This window comes from Lycorma delicatula, chromosome 10 (assembly GCF_047948215.1).
Source record: "Lycorma delicatula isolate Av1 chromosome 10, ASM4794821v1, whole genome shotgun sequence".
In the NCBI taxonomy this organism is placed as follows: domain Eukaryota; kingdom Metazoa; phylum Arthropoda; class Insecta; order Hemiptera; family Fulgoridae; genus Lycorma; species Lycorma delicatula.
The window spans coordinates 1,280,131-1,301,099 of NC_134464.1; the positions used below are offsets into that span (position 1 = coordinate 1,280,131).

Consider the following 20,969-nt stretch of genomic DNA (forward strand, 5'->3'; position numbering starts at 1 on the left):
GAACTGAAATTGCTGGAGAAAGGAAATGCTGATAAAGAAAAAGGTAATTTGAAACTTTATTATGCTTTTGTTATTATTAAATTTAAGGTAATATTGATTCTTGTGGTTATTAATTACTGAATTTCAACAGTGTGATATTATTTATAAAAAAACACTGAAAAGCAAGTGTACTTCTTTAGCTATATATGTATAACTAATTTAACTAAAGGTAATATTTTGTTTGCCGACTTCCGTAGCAAAGATATCGTTTCTGCCTTTCATCCAGAAGATTCTGGGTTTGAATTCCAGTGAGGCTTTTTTCGCTGTTAAATAACAAGCCTTTATTTTTAACTTATGAGATATGATTAGCCATTTTTATAGTATTTTGATGTTGGAATGTGATTCATCTTCTAAGTTGTACAATACCACCCACTATTGACAGAACTCTTCCTCAGGTATGTAAGGTCTTTGCAGAAATAGTTGTCTGATTAAGTTGTCTGTCAAAAAAATTCAGTTTTGCAATATGTGGCTTTCATAAATCTTTCATAGGATCAGTATAGTATTATCCTTACTTCCACAGGAGCTGAATATTATTTATTCTGCAGCTTTCATTAATCTCTGACTGTCTGCAAACATGAGTATTCCTCTTGTATATTTATTTTTATTAGTGTTAAACGTTAAGACAATCAACAGAACAGTTTTTAACGTTAAAACAGTAAAAAAAAAATGTATTACTCCTGTTTACAAAATTTTATGTAAATAATCTACTGTCATGCACAAGTTAATGGTTTGGCTCTCTGTCTTAGTCCACCATATCGGACATTCTCACGGCTTCATGAGAAGTTCTGATTTGTCTCTTAACATTCTGGAACATCTGCACGACTGTCTGCGCAAATGTGTATAAATGCTGCACCTTGTTCAATTCCAGCCAGTCTCAGTGGAGTCGATCCTTCAATCGCTATCGAATCTATTGTGAATGTGTATGTTGTAATTTGCATGTTAATTTAATTGCAATTCACAGTATTAAATATTCATGACAGTAGAATTATACAGAATCATGGATATATTTTTATATGGGCGTAAGTGAGTATTAGATGATAGTGAAGCATCTTTACAAGTGCAGAGATGAGCGTGGTTTTGAAAATAAAATGAAGAAAATATTCTCAAGAATACTTAAATTTTCGGTTTATCAGTACTAAAGTAAATGACGAAGAAGGACCCTATGTGTCATTTGCCCAAAAATGTTGGCAGAAGACAGCATGAAACCTAATAAACTTAAATGACATTTAGAAACACTTCATAGTGAGTACGTTAACAAACCCCTAGAATTCTTCAAATTAAAATTAAAATCATATGAAAAGCAAAGCAAACATAGTTTTTAAACAAAATTTTGTGAATGAAAAAGCTTTACTTTCCTCTTTCAAAGTTTCATATAAAATAGCCAGATGTAAAAAGCCTCACACCATTGAATAAGAGCTTATTTTGCCAGTTGCAATTGAGATTATAGAAACTATGTTTGGAGATAATTTTCCAAACAATTGCAGACCATACCTCTATCAAATGATATTGTTGCCCGTGTAATCGGTGATATAGCTGAAGATGTAGAGCATCTTTTGGAAACTTTTTTGGAAAGTTGTGTGAGAAATTGTTTTCATTTCAGCTTGATAAGGCAACAGATAACAATAAAGATGTAGGATGATGAGTTTTCTGCACTGAATACAAGAGCATTTCATATACTATTACCATTTTCAATATCCTACCTTTGTGAAACCAGATTTTCTACGTTGGCTGCTTTGAAGATAAAATATAGATTTTAGCTAAACATAGAAAAAGAACTCATGTCTATTTCTAGTATTAAACCTTCCTTCGAAAAACTTTGCTCTGCAAGACAAGGCCAATGGAGTTACTAATAATTATTAAACTTGTTAATTAAGTATTGATAAGCTAATTATTAAATACACTGTGCAGTACTGATACAATCATGTTTATAAGTGTATTATGTCAGAGTGTATTTTGTTTTACTTTCCTTTCAGTAAATTTATACATTTTTATAATAGTATTTTCTTTCCAATATGTTTGTGGCATCCATTTAGTGTTATCACAAACCCTGCGTGCCCCATAGGTTGAGAAATATTGCATTAATTTGAAAAAAATGACTTTTTAGTATAGAGTGTTAAGTGTAAAGCTATATTGGAATGAAAGATAGCTACAAAAAAGAGGAATAAGTTTTAATTTAAGGGAGATAATAATAAAAAGTGCTGTACGATTGCAAGGACTTAACCCCTTTTCTTTATACAAACCATATCAGTTGCTTATTTTTAATAAACTAAGGGAGTCATTATCAGTAGATTGTTATAGTGAGTGTTATTTATGTGTATTGTATTACTAGTGAATAATAAATCTGTTAATTGCTTATTTTTTCATATTGGTACAACTAAAAAAAATAACAGGAAGAAATTTTAAGTCATGCAAACCGAACAAGCTATATCATATATTTTAATTATTAATTTTTCTAAACCAGTTTGTCAGACTATGAACAATTAACTGCAGAATGTGTTCGGATGAAACTTTTGTTTTTGTAGTGTTTGATATTCATAGGAGTATTAATATTATTTTAATTTCCTAGAATATTATGACGTAATTGTTTGTGATTAAACATTACTAATTTATAAGAAAACTTGATTTATAAGAAAACTTTTTATTACCGAAGTAGACTTTAGTTGAAAGAAAATTCATAAGAATAAACATTTGTTTTTTTTTTTTAAGGGATGAGTAATTTACAGGACTCATGGCTGTCTCATAATCTTTTGATTCATGTATACTTTATTCTTCAATACTCTTACTATATCACTCTCAGTGTCACCATGATTTGTCCTATCCATTTACCGTATGTTCTTCCTCACCTGTAGGTGGTTGTTATTTCAATACTGTCTGGCCAATATTCCTTCTTCATTCTTTGTAGATGGCTGTATCATTTCAAACATCTTTCAGTTTTCTCATAATATCTCCCTCCATTGATGTTTGTTTTTTATCTTATTTATATCACAGCAACCTTGAGAATCGGCAGCTTTCTCCTTAAAACTATCTTTACAGCTCTGAACCTCTTTGTATTGTGCTTGTTATATTATAAGTTTCCATTCCAAATAACAATACACTTTGCTTCTTGTACTCTTTTTAATTTTTCTTCCAGTTTTCATTAGATGTTATTGAAACCGGGTTTCTGTAAAAAATAAAGTAAGAAAAGAAAAACATAACATTAGTAAATAAGCTTATATTATTCTGCATGCCATTAGTGTGTAGTCTTGTCTCATGTAATTTTTGCTAGGTGTATAAGGAACTGAATGCATGACAAGGTATATAATATTCTTTTCCGTTTTAGTCGAAAGAATTGAAAAACAATTGATTAAATTGGAAATCAAAAATCCTACTTATGAGGGTAATTTTTTATTTATTTTTAGAAATATTTTATGTGTGGAATTATTTGGTATGAAGATTAGATTGGTATTACCAGTTGGACAGTGAATAATTATGTAACTTGTGCCTTAATGAAAACCAGTAAAATTGCCTTATTCTCCTGGTACAGTTCCCTTTTACTCTGTTCTCTGAAATCTATTGTAGTACTAGTACTGAGTTTGGTCTAGCAGGTATACACTTGATGGGGTCCTAGTTCTGATCATTGATATACACTGCTATGACTATAGTTGAAGAATTAGGTGATTGCAGTCAGCTACCGTCTGATAAGTTATGATTTGAATTGTGTAAGGATAAACATTGCACAGGTGTATCCGGACATGTATTTATTTAATTATTGATTAGTAATGTTAAAAAAAATTTACATTAATAATTATTTTATATGTATCATATCACACATTTATATATATTTGTTTTTCCTTTTCAGTCGAAAGAATTGAAAAACAGTTGAATAAGTTGGAAACTGAAGGTAAATTTTCTATTTATTTTTTAAAATACTTTATGTTTGGAATCTTACTAAAAACTAGTTAACAGCCTTTAGATATGTTAATTGTATTTATTTGTAGTTACTCATTGTATGTTCAGTGTGGTATGTTCAGCTGTATGTTTAATAAATTGCCTGTACAGATCGTGCAACTTATTTCTTAGTATTTTTAATGAATTAGAGATTCTATGTTAAAAGATGCTTTTAAAATGCAGATTAATAAAATGCACTATGGTGTCATGTTCCTATTTCATTATAAATGTAAAGAAATAAAATTCTTTCTATGTTAATTCATTCTCTCAAATGTTTAATTATGGTTATTTGTTTGATTATGAAAGTTCCAGTATAGTGCAAAAAAATTTATGCTAAGCCAGCTAAATGAAAAGTTTGTAATGCTAGTATGAAAAATTTTACAATTTATAGTAGATTTCAATTTATATTCCAAATTATCTAATCTAACATTTGGATTTGTATTTGAGGTAATGAGATTTGTATTGAGGTAGGGTGAGCAACTTAAAAGTGAACTGAGCCAGTTTGAACTCTTCTTTTTTGTTTAGCCTCTGGAACCACCATAAGGTATTACTTGAGAGGATGAGTGAAGATGATATGTATGATTGTAAATGAAGTGTAGTCTTGTACAGTCTCAGTTCAACCATTCCTGAGATGTATGGTTAATTGAAATCCAATCATCAAAGAACATCGATACCTATGATCTAGTATTCAATTCTGCTTTAGTTACTTAAGTCTCACTTTTAACACTGCTACTACTAGCACCACTATTAGTTGTGTATTATTTCTCTTGTCTGTAGTTGTCAGTTGTAAATTTTTCATGCTTCATTTCAGTTTAGTTTTATTCTTTGCAGTTGCATTTTTGTAAAATGCCTTATTTGATTGATGATAGGGTTGCTATAGTAGAAGCTTATGTGGATTCTGGATACTTTCAAGAAATGCATCAGATATTCGCGGATAAATTTGTAAATGCCATTGTCTCAGCTGAGTTGTTGAATTCAGTTAGAGACATACCATAAGGTTGGCTCAGATATGAAACAAAATATTCAGTCTTCCATTAGGACTTATAAACTTTTATTCAAAGAAGAATATTTGCCAACCTGAAAAATCTACATTTAAGCTATTTCAGCAAAGTGGTATAAAATACTCATATTCCTATAGGATACTTCTTGATTTAAATTTGGATCATATATAACTGCAACAATGTAAGGGTTCGGACAAACCAAAACATCTTAATTATTGCGAAAATGGCTTCTCAAAAACATTGCTGATCAACAGATAGACTTGATGTTGTACTTCATGTCGGACAAGGCATGGGTTTTTTTATTGGGCATATTAATTTGCATAATACCAGGTATCAGATGACTGAAAATCCTTACCAGATGTTTAGGTGTCCGCTTTCTGATGGGAAAATTGATGTATGGTTGCTGTTTCTTAGTATTTTTAATGAATTAGAGATTCTATGTTAAAAGATGCTTTTAAAATGCAGATTAATAAAATGCATTAAAGAGGTACAATTTTCAAAAAAAAAATTTGCTCAATTAATAGACTGAAAAATAGTACTTCCAACAAGACAGAGTAATATATCACATATCAAACAATTCAGTTACACACATTCGTGTGACTAGAAGAATGAATGTCAGCAGAGGGTGGTGGCCTCCGCATTGCTTAGATTCATCTAGTTGCAATTTATTTGTTTGGAGCAGTATGAACGATAGAGCTTCTGAATCGAATTTCCATACAGTCTATGAACTGAAGGCCAACTACAACATCTACAACATCTTACGTCCAGTGATTCTCATTGTAATCACTCTAGGACAAAAGTGCACAGCTGTCATTCATAAAATGTTATATGTCATAACTGTGGTTTGTCTTTATTGGTTAGGTTTTAAGTTGCTCATATCTTTCTTTATTATAAGGAGTAAATTATTTAGTTGTTTTATTATTGTCTTTTTGTAGTTTCTATGAAGGAGAGGCAAGTGCTGCTAGCTGTGTATTCCTCAGCGGTGATATATTATATCAGAAATTTCTCTGTTACGTTGTGCCTTCTAGAATTAAGCTAATATGTGTAAAAATTTCATGGACAAATCAAAGATTTCCTGAAGTAATACTTGGATCTGTATCATCATTACCTGTAAAAGATGCTGCTTATCTACCTGTAAGTATAAATGCATTTTTGAATAATGATAATTTTATGATAATTGTTATAATTTGTTGTTAGTTTTGTTGTATTATTTGTTTCTTCGACTTAATAAAATAATTTATTATAATATGTGTTTTTAAACTTAAGAATATATTTATATTTTTTAATTATTTGCGTTTAAAAGAGTATTAGTGCTTTGGTCATTAGAACTAAGCATGCGATAAACTGTGCTCAGACTTCTTAACTTTGATGGTCTACAGGAACCAATTCATTGAACTGGTACATCATCTTACTTCAAAACTTTCAATTTTAACAGGTTGAGTGCTACACCGTATTTTGGTTAAATTTATTTCTCAACTTTTTTTTTATTATAAATAGTACAAAAAACACAATAATAATACTTTACATATTTCTGATTAATTGTTACTTTAAAACAAATTCAAATATTTAAAAAAAAAAACATTCAGCAAAAATGACCCAAAATTTTTTTTTGAATAATCAGTCTTGGATTTGTTCCTAGAGAGATAAATATGTCTCTCACAGCACTCAACCTGTTAAGGATGCTACTACTTCTGATGTTTCGTGGAACCATCAGATTAGAGATATTATGTTACTCAGGACAAAATATCTTCATGTTATTTTATTTTATATAATTACAGTTAAATTCTTTTACAGCAGGATAACTTAAGTGAAAAATTTGTTGTAAGGCATTTTTGTCCATATGCTATTTGTTTTCATTGATTTTATATTTACAAAAGGTTTGTCTAATACTCTCAAGCTTTTTAAATAGAAAATGTTCCGCTTACCTTAGAAGCTACTCTGCCTTATCACCTTCAAAGTAGTCTCCTCTCTTTTGAATACACCGCTCCCAACATTTCTTCTAACCTTCAAAACATATCTAAAAATTATTCAAGATATTATACAGTTCAGCTAACAAATTTTCCTTTATCGAGTTAATGATTTAAAAATGTTGATCTTTTAGTTGTCTGTTTCGCCAGAAATTGATTATTAGTAACAATTTGTGCAAGGGTGCATTTTCAGCTTATTCACTATCATGCTTCTGATAGAAATTCATAATTTCATAATGAACAATTCTGTAGAGGAATTTAACAAGTACCTTGGACCTATAGTCAGTATCAGAGCAAACATGGAAAGAGATTTAGAAAATCAAGGTAAACTGGCTAAAATGGAGGTCACTCTCTGGGGTTCTCTGTGATGCAAAAATACCTATTAGAACTAAAAGCACCATATATAAGTGAGCCGTTTGACCGGCAATGCTATATGGATTCAAATACTGAGGGATAAGGAAATGAAAAGAGCAAAAAGTGCATGTCACAGAGATGAAAATGCTACAATGGGCAGGTGGTGTTACAAGACTTGACAAAATCCAAAACAAATACATCCGAAGGACCTTTATAGTAGCTGAATTACAGCAAAAAATGTGAAAAAACCGTTTAAACTGGACATGTAATCCATAGAAGTGAAGATCATATGATCCAACAAGTTTTAGCCATAAAGGAAGGCAAGCGGGGTAGAGGCTGCCCACCGACTACCTGGACATGAACCATCCATAATGATATGCTGACAATGGGCTTAATGCCAGAAATGACACAAAATCTTCAAGAATGGTGGAAAAGTATCAGGAGGGATGACCCCCAAACAGGGAACATGCCATGGGATTTAATTTTTTTTTTAAGTTTTCATTCTTGTTGGCTCAATTCAGAAGCTTTTGACTCACATTGACTCAGTTCTGGTTTTGCTTGGAAAAGATAAGACCCAAATTTGGCTATAATATGACATATCTAACAATTTTATATGCGTAACAATTTTATAGCACATACTTTTTGAAATGCTAACTTCTTAATCCATCACGTCAACACTTAAACAATGGTTATAAAGAATGAATTCTTAACTTTTGTAGCAGTTTCATCAGTTTTGGATGCTGATTCGACCATTGTCTGAAGAATTAAGGATAACTTTGTTAATCAGTACATTGATTTGATTTAGCTAGTGCTTTCTCTCCTCTCAGTCTGCCACTGTTAACAATTATATCACTATTTTTTATTTATTTATTTTTTTTTGGAATTTATTCCAGTCACTGAAAATGACAGCCATTCTTGAGCCTAGTGGTGGAGTTCTGCTTTATACTGGTATCATGTTAATTGGTAAATTGCACGTTGCTGGTGTTAATACAGCATTAGCAAGTTCTTCATATCTTTCATCTGCTACACTTGGATTTGTACAAAATTCTCATTTTCCAAAGTAAGTTTTAAAAGATTCATTTTTTATATTTATTACTATAATATTGTTATTGTTATTCATTGATTAAATTATGTAAGATTTAATTGTATACTTGAGAACTGTTCAGAAAGCCTTTTAAAGTTGCCACTTTATTGAAAGTTAAATGATTAATTACTGTTGCTATTAGTGTTAATATCTGTGATTATAACTCTGTATTTTATTAAATGTCTTGTTTACTTTTATTATTTAATAAAAGTTTACATGTTTAACCTTTTATCCTGAGAGTTACATTTTGAATAGAGTGAATTTTATTTATTTATACATTGTACTCAAGATTTGAACCTTTTGATTAGAGTTAGTGGTTTTGTAGCCATTTAAATCAAATAATTAAATCAAATTTTTCTTAATAGGACTTAATGAAAAAACATAAAACAAAACAAACATCTGCTTGCATATAATAACGATAATTTTTAGGAAGTTTTGGATGCAGTATTGTTATGTTAGATTTGCTTTGTGACCAAAATATATTAGACTGTATCTTGAAAAATCTTTAATACTTTAAAATGCTTAGAGTTGATTCTAAAAGAATGTTGAAAATATTATAGAGAATAATACTGAAAATAATATATATATGTATTGTTTTGTTTCAAAATAAAGTTTTTTTATTATACAATGATCATATGCTGTGAACTGATAGAATGTTTTTTTTTTGAAGATGGAACGATTGATTTTCAGATCAAATATTTGAAAAATACTTTTATTATCTGATTTTCTTTTGGCTTGATCCAGTGATTCTTTCTTGATTCAGGTTTCATAGGTAGCCACACCTATTGTTTATATAATGAATGTTTATGTAGTTTGTTACATTCATGAAGTACCAGTACAGGATACGTTATTAATTAAAATCTAACAACAGAATGGTATCCAGCAACTATCAACATGGGAATGCTTGTACTAGTCAAACGCATTTCTCTGACATTTCAAAACCAGTAGAAAGTTACCGATACTGGTCATGAGATTTGAATTCTTAATGAACTTTTTTTCATAAAAAAGAGAATCCTCTTTATGATTTTTCTTAATTGTAAAAATCAAATTATGTGACAAATTAGGAAGTAAGGAATGGAAAGAAGAAAGATGAGTTGGAAGAGAAATTTGACTACACTATCAACAGTGAACAATAAGGAAAATAATTGGTTTAGGCATTTACTAAGGAAGAGACATTTCTTGAGAGTTAGAATAAAATGAACATTGTAGAGAACTGTGAAAAGAGAAAGGAGAATAAAATTAATATTATAGAGAACTGTGAAAAGAGAAAGAGATAAGAGTCAAGTTCATGGATGTTATTGAAAAAAAAAGTTATATATATGTATCTTAATGAAAATTCAAATATTTCATCAACATACTGACCACTGTGCTAAATAACCTCAAATAACAACAAAAACAACCATCGAACACAGTAGCAGAACTTAGAAAACTAATGTGAAAACTAAAACTTAGAAAATGTTGAAAACATAAAACAAAAATAGTAAAAATTAGGTTATTTAAGTTTGAAAATTATAATATAAGTTAAATAAAATCTTAATTGTAATTAATAGCATTTTGAAGAAATAAGGCATACTTAGAAATGTATTTATCTTTGGGAACGTAGCATTTAATGAATTACAATCTCTTTCTCTAGTTAGTACAAGGATTGAAAATCCGAAATTAAAAAAAATGATACATTTGAAAATTAATTGGATAACAAGTAGTAATCTTATAAGACAGGGCAGATGGATCAAAGAAATACGAGAGTATCTGAAGGAAACTGGCCTTATACCAAAATACACCACAGATAAGAAAAATTTAAACAAAAAATCAAGAACAAAAACACTCACTTCACGCTTACAAGAAGAAACTCACAACATGAACATTTTCAACACTAGAAAAAGCACAAAGATCGGAACGTATGAAAAAGTACTGGAAGGATCACAAGGCCCAAACAGTCCCATCAAGAGACTTGCTTAATGGACTGACAAAAGTGATCCTATGCAGTCATTAAAGATAGTAATAAAAGAAAATTATGAAAAATAATAAAGGATGGAAGATCAGCCAAAATAAGTCGCTGCAAATTTTAAAACAATTATCAATTTTTTTTTCAGACGTAGCAGTCTCATGTCATCAACTGTTGTTGGTGATCCAGTATTTGATTAACAGGTGCATCTGTTATCACCAGTTCCTTCAACTGCTGCTGACGTTTTTGATTCTAGCATTGGTGCTGGTACTGTTATTCATTCTACTGCTAGAGATGCTTATTTACAGTCATTAAGAGATCCTGTTGCTAATAGGCTTACTTTAGTATGTATATTTTTTCTTTTCTTTCTGTATTTTGAATTTCTTTTTCTTTGAATTTAAATTTGTGTAAAATAACACTAATCAGTTAGTTAGCCCCCACCAAAATGATAAAGCTTAAGTATTTGTTTGTAGATAGATCCTTCGGCCTGTAACCAAATGTACACCTAAAATTCATTGTCATAAAGCAAGAAGAACAGACATGATTCCAATAAGATTTCCGATTGGTACCTGGAACAATAGTTATACATTACCAGAAAATAGAAAAACTGTGCTCAAGTACAATGTATTAGGCATATTAAGGTAACTGACTTTTTGACTGATCCAATACAAATTCGAAATTGGAGCTTTACAATTGCACCTTTTTTCTTTTGATACTCTTGTTCCTAATGTATATTTACATTGGTAACCATATTGGATCCTTAGTTTATTGTTGGCTTTCAAAAAGGCTAATGGTTGGTAATTTTTAACTTGTGGAAAAAATTAAATAAAGAATTTGCATTAAATTTTGCTTTAAGAATGGAATAAAGTGTAGTAAAAATAAAATAAAGTTGAATGTTGCTTTTGGCTATTCTTCTGTGAATAAAAGAAGCATTTATAAATGGTACAAACATTTCTCAGAGGGTTCTGAAGATATTCAATATGACAAATGCCCTAAATGGGCATCCCAGCACATCATCAACTGTCAAAAAAGTGAAGAAAGTGATAATGGATAGTTGCTGATTCACTATCAGAGAGGTTATTGATGGTGTTGGCATATCATTTGGCTAATGCCAAGTAATGTTTTTGGATGTTTTGAACATGAAACATTTAGCAGCAAAATTTGTTCCAAAATTGTTGAATTTTGACTAAAAACAGTGCTAAATGAACATGACTCAGGAGTTCTGAATGAAGTGAAAAACGATACAGTACTCAAACGGATCATAACTGGTGATGGAATATGGGTGTATGGGTATGATGTTAAAACTAAGGCGTAATCATCCCAATGGAAGCTTTCTGAAGAGCCAAGATCGAAAAAGGGCTTGTCAAGCTTGATTGAATGTGAAGGTTCTGATCACTATTCTTCAGTTTCAGCAGCTTAGTGTATGATAAGTTTTTGCCACCAGGTCATACGGTCAATAAGGAGTACTATCTGGAAGTTCTATGCTGTGTGCATGAAGCAATCCAAAGAAAATGCCCAGATTTGTGGTGAAATAATTCATGGAAATTGCACCTCAATAATACACCTGTTTGCTGCTTGTTCATGAATTTTTGGCCAAAAACTACCGTGTTATGATGCCTCAGGCTTAGTGTATCATGAGTTCTTGCCACCAGGTCGTGCTACCATGGTTTGTGATGAAACAATTCACAGCAATTGCACCATGATAATACATCTGGTCACTGCTTGTTTGCAAATTTTTGGCCAAAAACAACTTATGATGCCTCAGCCTCTGTATTCACCAGAAGTCACCCCCTGTGACTTCTTCCCGTTCCCCTAGCTGAAAAGAACCATAAAAGGATGATCTTTTGTCAATATGGTAAAGATGAAGACAAAATTGCTGAAGGAACTAAACGCCATACCGAAAATTTTGTTCCAGAGGTGCTTTGAAGACTGGAAAAAGTACTAGCACAAATTTATTATATCTGAAGGGGAGTACTTTGAAGTGACAAAATCAATATTGTTGAATAAGTAGACTCTTAGAGGAAACTAAACTTTTGCATATTTTTTTTTATCAAACCTTGTAAATTTACCGCTGTGGAGATTAGTTCCTAAAATGTATAATTACTTAAACTAGTAAGCTGCAGAATGAATTTAAAATTGAGATTTGATGGTTTTTTTTAATTTTCCATGATTATGTAGAACTTTGGTAGAAATCACTTAAAATTAAATTTATTTTAATTTGTGTTTGAATATGTGATTCTTCAATTGCTGTGTTAGTTTAACAATATGGTTTTTTCATTAACCACTGTTTTTCTCATATTAACAGTTAGCCGTTTACCAAATTAAATAAAAAGATTATTTATTTTGTTTTCAACATTTTTTACCTATTAGTTACCATAGGTGTACTCTGTAAATAAAGTAATACCATTAAGTATTTTTTTATGTATTGGTTTTTTTATGATCAAGAAAGGAGATTTGTTCCTCCTATCCATGGACAATTAGGATAAATAAATTGCAACTTATTTAATTATTTTGACGTTCTATTAGATGCATTAATTGGCGTTTGGAATTGATATCTCGATCTCAGTTTTCCTTCTTCATTGTTTATTCTACTGTAAAAGCTGTATGTGCATTTTAGTGCAAGATTGAATTGGAACAAATAAGAAAAATGTAAATCTATTTGTCTTTAATTTTTTATAAATAATTTAATCATATAAAATAATTTTTTAATAGTTTTACATAGTAAAGGTTTATTTTAATTTTGTTGTTTAGGAATTTCTGAATGGTTCCATGTTTCGAATTTCACTTCCTGAAGTTTGTTCTTCACCATTAGGTAAGAAATTTTTTGTGTTAATGTTAATAAATGCTATATGTATTTATTAATTTTTAGTAAAATAGTTTAGTGTGTATGATAATTAAACATAATAGTTAAAATAAATAATTAAATAGTAAAGCAAATTTTTATTCTATTAAAAGAAAATACATTTTTTAAGTAACTGTAAATTACACACCACTTTAAAGTAGTACTATAAAATCAGTCCTATTTATCTGGGCATCTAGTCTATCTAGGTTCAGGGTTATTTTATTAATGAAAACTCTGTTCTTCCCTAATTTTTTATTTATTATACTAAGTCAAAAATTTGAAGTAATTCAGAGAACATAACATCACATCCCAAAATAAATAAAGTTGTATTTTACTGGCTCTACTATAAGTGATATAAAAAATTATACGTCAGAGATTTGTAGTAAATGTATACAGAAGGGCTACAAAGTGCAGCTCATGCAGAAAATAATACAAGGGGAAATGAGAAGATAAGTATCACAACTTTAGTTTTTATTTAGTAATTTATTTTTACAGAACTATTTAATGTTTGGAAAAATACTCTTTATGGTTAATATAATACTAATACTATACTATTACTATAATACTAATATAGTATATATACTAATACTATAATAATATGGTTAATACTCTTTTATTTGTCTTCTCAATTGATTCACTTGTCTTAGCTGATTGCACGAATCAGAACCATGTCAGCAGAAGAGAATTTGTTGAAGCAGCCATTTTCACAATTATTACTTCCTGGGATGCTTTCTTAACATGGATTGGAATTTTGTCTCAGGAAAATGGTGAATTATCCATGTTTCATCTCCAATAATCATTCAATATATAGAATTAATCATCTTTAATCAGAGTAGGTGAATCAGGAGTACACCCGAGTGATTTTTCTTGTGCTTCTCTATCAGTTACAAAGGGATCCAAATGCTGCATACCCCTTTTTGGTACTTTAAATGGTTGTGAACAATGCCCTTGATTATCCCATGTGAGATGATTGAATTTCAGTTTTGAATATTATGTGAGAATTAATAATGCATTGAAAAAGATTGAAAAGCTTTATTTGAAGACAAGATCTGTTGACAGGGAAGAATGTATGTCTGCTCCTTGATCAAACTTACTTGAAAATTACAAAATTCATGATGCCACTATCGTACTTCTTGTGCATGCTTTTCATTTTAAGGCCACAAGGAACTTTAAGTTCTTCATCCCTTTTGCTCATAAAGAAATTAGTAATGGATTTAGTTCTTGTATGCAAAAGGATAGAACACTCATTGTTGAACTGTTTACAATAGGTGAAGGGTCCTTGATGATTAGTCACTGTATCTACTGAGCAATTTCTAAATTAAATGTCATCTATCAATTAATTATAATTAATTTTTATATATATATTTTTTTTCATTCAGTTCTATAAATGCTGCGAGATGTTAGCTATTACTTTTCTTTTGTCTCTACAAATGGTAGATTCTGGATGGATTAACATTAATGTAGGATTTAATCCTCCACTTGAATGCGGGAACTTTTAGATCATGGTTGTTCTTCTATCCAATCACACAAGGTATAATCTATAATTGTTACTGGATGTAAGAAAAGAATAAAAATATGTTAAAATTATCCTTTGTTTCTTATAAACACATGTTTATCAAGGATGTATAAGTTTTCTGAGCAGAATAATGATGAAGATGGATTTATATTGGATATTAAAAACTGTGTTTATGTGATATTAAAAACCATTCATTGAGTTTTCAATAATGATACTTTTTAACGTACAAAATACAGGAGATGTCTTTAGATCAGTGCTTAGTGCCAAAGTAGTTGATAAAAATAGTACTCTTGTAATTTATATTTGGTAACATTTATTTTTACTTAACAGTTATTGCTAACAACAGTACCTGAACTTCAGTGAATATTTCTGTATTGTTTTTCTCTTTTAGGATTTTTGTTAAAATAAATTTATTCTGTTTATTACTGAAGTTACAACATTTATTTTTCAGTTTCTAAGTGCCTTAAAATTCTAAAAAATATTTTACCTAGAGAGGCAGCGCTTCAAACAATAGGGAAATGGTGTGGTGCACGAAATGCTCCTGGTACACAAGATTTTTCTCCTGCACAAAAATGGCAGCTATTTGTTTCTATTTTGTTAGGTAAAAATATATGAATCACTTAATAAATAAAATTACACTTTACTCTTTTAACACATCCACAACGGCTGCCAAAATGCATAGGCATTTGATTTGCTGTAGGTATTTACATGTATACTTACAAAAATCTGGAAATTTTCTTTTTACTTTTTTAGTTTATATTTGATGATATATACACGAAACAAGCATAATATCAAAGAAATAAAACTCCAATTATATGTTTAAAAAAATTTTTTTTTGCACATATCCTGTCGGATACATGACACAACTTTGTTATGAATATATAACTCCTGGACATCATGTACCTGCACGGGTACACAACCTCTCTTATTCCTCTGAGCCTGTCGCTAGGCGTGCCACAAAAACCATTTAATGTATTTTATTTTATAACTTAACAAAATTTTAATTTAGAATTTCTATTACGCAAAGTTTGGAGTATTTACCTGATTAAAATAGTTATTTGTAAAATTGTATTATATAGTTCTTTTCATGACACTTCTAATATGCTGTTGCATGATTTTAAACACCTACAGTATAGCCAGACTAAAAATAAGTGCTATAAGAAACCTGTGCAAATGTATACCCCATTGGGTGCATGATGCACTTTACTAATAAACAGAGTGCGCCTCTATGGGTACATGATGTAGTTTAAAAAAGAACTCGTATACCCATACGACATCACTAACGTTGTTAAGATTATCACACCATTAGAAAGGATAGAAATCTATATTATTAGCTTAACAATTTGAATATAGCTAAAAAGTACCTTCCATATAACAAAAAGTCTCTAAAAACTTTGTGTTGTTTTGTCATTTTCAGCTGTTGACCACATATGACTACTTGTTTTTAAAATAAAGGATAAGAATTCCTCCATTTTCAAATTTTGTCAGTTTGTGTGCCCTTTTAAAAGCATTATTATTATTATTATTATTATAGAAGTAAGAATTTAAAATATAAAATAAACAGCTTTTGCTATAAGAATGTTTTTTTAAATCTGGTTAATCTGAGAGGGGTTTAAACCTGATACACACAATTTCTTTTTTTAATGTACATATAAATATCAGCATATAAGTCAGCATGTTGATCTGAATTACAGTCGTATAGCAAATGGGTTACAGAAAACTGGGTATGTATTACAGCTATGGATTTTAATACTTAATCGTGGATACTCGTGTTCTTTGGTGGTTGGGTTTCAATTAACCACACATCTTAGGAGCGGTCAAATTGAGACTGTACAAGACTACACTTTATTTACATTCATGCATATCATCCTCATTCATCCTCTCTTAAGTAATACCTGAACAGTAATTCCCGAAAGCTAAAAAGGGAAAAAAAAGGGTATGTATTGTAGCAAGATTTTTCATACTTGACACTGATGATATAGCTGCACAAACACCAATATTATTTTACCTGTTTGTCTTTGTGAGTTTTACACACATCGTTTACTTACTATTGACAGATTTTAAAATTTGTGATCATTTTCAGTTCAGGAATTCCAAAAAATGGAATCGGCAAGAAGTAATCTTCATTCAGAAAATTTATTATAAAGACATCAATGAACCAATAATTCTTTAGATGTAAATAATAATGTTATATAAAAATACTGATTAATTATTCATTAATTTTATTTTATTTTTAACTAATATTCATGCAGCATTTATGTATGTTAAGTGCCATAATTGGTTGTACATGACCTGACATAAATCGCAAGCTACACCCAAAAATGCCAGCCATTTTCAACAACATCCCATGCCAGGCTTACTTAGGAAAGTGAGGAGTTAAGTAGATTCCTAGTGCCTTCTTCATTGACCCAAATGTAAACATATTTATCAGCATGTCAAATTCACCAAAAGTGATATTCAACCCAACAAGTGACACCTTCACTCTGCTAACCACAAAGACTGGTTATACAGTAGTCATTGTTATTGTTTCTGATAAAGGAAATTTTGATATCAGTTACTTTACGTGTGTAACAGCCCTTAAGAAAAACTTGGATAGATACTGAAAAACAACAAATTAATGTTTCCCTTCCTAATGTAAAACAGTTCTTTGTGAATAATTGTGTTTATCAAGTTACACAAAGTAAACTAAGTTATTATTTTTCATACACTAAAAAATTGAACATTTTAAAATCCCATTGTATCAGCTGAACACTGATGTTTTAATTATAATTAAGGTTCTGAAATCTTGAATTACTTGTTATGCTTTATAGTAATTGTTATTATATTTTTTCAATTATAAGCAATATTTTTATGATTGTCTATAAAAATGTTGAATTAATATTTTTATTTTCAGGTTTGCTTGGATATGATGTTGAGAAGTTATCTGTATTACACAGAATTCTGGTACTACACCCGATACACCAACACAAATACTAAAGAAAAAAACGAGCTGTTGATTATGGATCACAGAGGATGTATGAAATTTAAATTACTTATTACAGTAACATATTCCATGGAAAGTTGCTAACTTATACTTTGCAGGTTATGAAATAGTTATGTAGAAGAACGTACTTTTTCATTCAGAAACTGGATGATAGGAATACATGGGAATCTACTCGTTTTAAGATACCTGATCTTAATAAAAGTGGGATTTAAAAACTTTCAGTTATGTGTTTATTTGGTCTGTTTTCAGAGTTTGATTTCCTATAAATTGAATCTCTAGATTGATTTAAAGCAATCAAAATACTTTGGTATTGTCAGTGGTCAGAAATTGTTGATTCTTATGAACAAAAATTTTCCAAAACGATTTTGTATTTAGAATTTTAATTATAACTAAAATTGTATTAAACTGTTAGCGTGTGATACTTGATATATTGTACGTCAGTAAATTTGACTGAGTTTGAAAATTTGTATCAATCTTATATCATTTTAACATGTAAAGATATTAAGAATTCTCTTTGCAACTTCAAATTTATTAGGAAAAATATTGTTTTTTTATGTTTTGAATATAAATTTAATTTTACCGAAGCAAGGTTAATGTGATTAAAATAATCTGTATTGTTCATTTAACATGCAAAACCATGAATCTGTTCATTATTTTAGAGTAGACTATTTATAATTAAAATGAGTATGAAAGATTATAATGGTATCAGTGTAATGAACCGACAATAATAATAAAATTATAAACCAGACATATTTATGTAAGAATTTCATAGAATTTAAATAATTTATATTAAGTGTTACATTGAATCAGTTACTGTTGTTTTTTTAGATAATAGTACTTAGTAGAAATATAAAATTATGCCTGAAACTATAGTTCTAAAATTAAGAATTGTGTAAAGAAAGATTATTTTAAGTTCTAGCATATCTAGCATTGTGATCAAATTTCAGAACATTTCTAATAAGAAAAGCCTTGTAAGTAAATAACTTTATTTGTTAATACTATTGACACATAAAAATTAAGTGATAAACCTATAAAAATAATAAAGTGTAAATGTGTGATAGAATTGCGTAAATGATAGCCTATCATTCATAAATCAAAACATAAAAATATATATTCAGGAAATATTTTTTTAATGCCCTCACACAAATTGCGATCGTAGATTGATTTGTTTTTTCAAGGTCTTTGCAGGCCACCAAATAAGAAGAATGCCCTGAAAATTAAATTCGCAATTAAACGGCCATAACTGTTGGTAGTTCCGTCAGCTGAAATCCAAATAATGCTATCCTTGAGTTCATTGAGTATTTCTCCCAGAACATGTAGGTAAATTGTCGGTGTAATTTTTACGCAATTTTGATTCTAACAATATTTTTGCAGAAAATTTGTGAAGGTAGATTTGTAAGTTTGTGAAGCAGAATATTACTTGCAAGCAATGCTTCACATAAATTCATGCTAAAGTGGTTTTTTTTTTACCTTTGGAAGTGAAATCACTGCTACTTGCTGCTGTTATAAATAGTTGTTGTGGCCTTTCTTTTGAAATTTTGCCATACGAAAACTTGTCTTGACATGCTGGTTATTTGAAACTTATTGTGCATGAAATATTTTTCTCATAAACTCAACAATATAAAACATTTCCGTCTTATGTAAATGTTCCAGGATAGTCAGCTATCCAGGAAGAGACACTTTTTTTTGGGAGGCATGGTACACATTAAATGTTGCACAAATAAAAAACTAAACTGGTGCAATGAACGCATCAACAATAACATGCGTAATTTAATTGCCTAGCAGGAGGAGTGCAGCAGTAGCTATGCACGACGCAGAACGGTATTATCCGCCCTTGTCCAGCGCGAGTTTGTGTTTTATTTAAGTTCATAATAATATTATCCTCCCAATACAATAGACATCCACCTGCTAAGATCGATGCGGCTGACAAGTTTGGCCAGCTACAACATAAGATTTCATTTATTAACTAGGAACCCTACTGAAAAATATTGAAAATGTGCATCATCACTAGATTTTAAGGAAAATGTGCAATAACCGCTGAGAATAGGCTTAATATGCAAATGCAAATAATCCGGTCTCTATTAATAAAATTTGTAATGAAATATGATGACACAATACATATGTTGAAGCTGTAACTGGATGAACATTGCAAACCAGAAAAAGGATACCAAATGTTTGGTGAAATTTAAAAAATAAATCAATTAAATAAACATTGAATACTCTTGATGAAAGAAGTTTATTTGTCAAATAAAAACTACATATAAATTTAAGTGAATCTTGATTTTAGAAATTTAGAAAACACTTTGACCAGTAGTACTAATAGAGAGATTGTTCTGAACATCTTGCGAAAAAGCAAAAAAAATTTATTTTATGAAAGATTTTGTACATATGGGGCAATAAAGAGATAAAAATGGCTGCTCCTGATTTTGAACTGGCTTACTGTACAGAAATTGTTGGACAGTGACCATTTGTTTTTATGGTGTTGAAATTGATATCTACTACATAGAAGAAGAAATAGCATGAGTGTTTTGATGATAGCATGACTTAAATTTATTAAGACTGAATATCATAATTGTTAATTTAAAGATCATTCCAGTCATTAAGAATTCTCAATTCCATTTTAGATCATAAGGTAATGAGAATGAGTAAAATTAAAAATGTAAAATTGTTGCATAAATCACTTTGATTTTTATGTTTGTAAACAGTTCCTTTTATTATTGTAATATTCAAAACTTAATATTTGAAAGTAGTTGTGGAAAACTTTTTATGTAACTTTCTAATATCTTGTTATATTTTATCATTCTAATTGAATAAAGTTGTATTTATAAATTTGCTTTTGATTTTTTTAATGTTGGTTGTATAATAAAAAAATATTTTAAATATATATTTTTTTTGTTAATTTGTGGTTCCAAATCATTTTTTCAGAATTAAATATAAACTAGATGCGTATATCCACTTTTATTGTGAGAGTATTCAGAATTTTCATCTGAGGTGTGAACTTGAGTCTTTAAAATATATATTTTTTTATAAAATTATTTAGAAATATGATTTTGTGCAGTTTTTAAAACAAAAAGAAAAAAACAAACAAGAAAAGCTGTAATGTAATCTGATTCCACTACTATAATTCAAATTACAATAGTGTAATTTGAATATAATTAAAATGTCATACATTTACAGAGTAAAGAATAAACAAACATTGTCTTTGTATGAGTGAGCTTGTCATGATTCTGCTGAGTCATGAACCGTGCATCAGTGCCGATTCACAATGTGACCATATCAATATACAACACTGTAATCGTTATTCATATAGT

The 20,969-nt window shown here is 29.6% G+C and overlaps 1 protein-coding gene across 3 annotated transcripts; it reads left to right on the forward strand.

Annotated features, from left to right (window-relative positions):
- On the forward strand, positions 1 to 20,542 carry LOC142330976 (anaphase-promoting complex subunit 1-like). Of its 3 annotated transcripts, XM_075376463.1 has the most exons (7): positions 1 to 43; positions 3,878 to 3,919; positions 5,903 to 6,101; positions 10,466 to 10,661; positions 13,069 to 13,129; positions 15,127 to 15,276; positions 17,569 to 20,542. In XM_075376463.1, exons 5-7 carry the CDS (start codon positions 13,087 to 13,089, stop codon positions 17,649 to 17,651), a joined length of 276 nt encoding a protein of 91 aa, XP_075232578.1. In that variant the 5' UTR covers positions 1 to 43; positions 3,878 to 3,919; positions 5,903 to 6,101; positions 10,466 to 10,661; positions 13,069 to 13,086; the 3' UTR covers positions 17,652 to 20,542. The 3 variants fall into 3 exon arrangements, with proteins under 3 accessions (XP_075232578.1, XP_075232580.1, XP_075232579.1); XM_075376465.1 differs by lacking the exons at positions 10,466 to 10,661; positions 15,127 to 15,276 and adding an exon at positions 8,182 to 8,348 and having other exon boundaries at positions 17,569 to 17,640; XM_075376464.1 differs by lacking the exons at positions 13,069 to 13,129; positions 15,127 to 15,276; positions 17,569 to 20,542 and adding exons at positions 8,182 to 8,348; positions 10,791 to 10,897.
- The last annotated feature ends 427 nt before the right edge of the window (positions 20,543 to 20,969 follow it).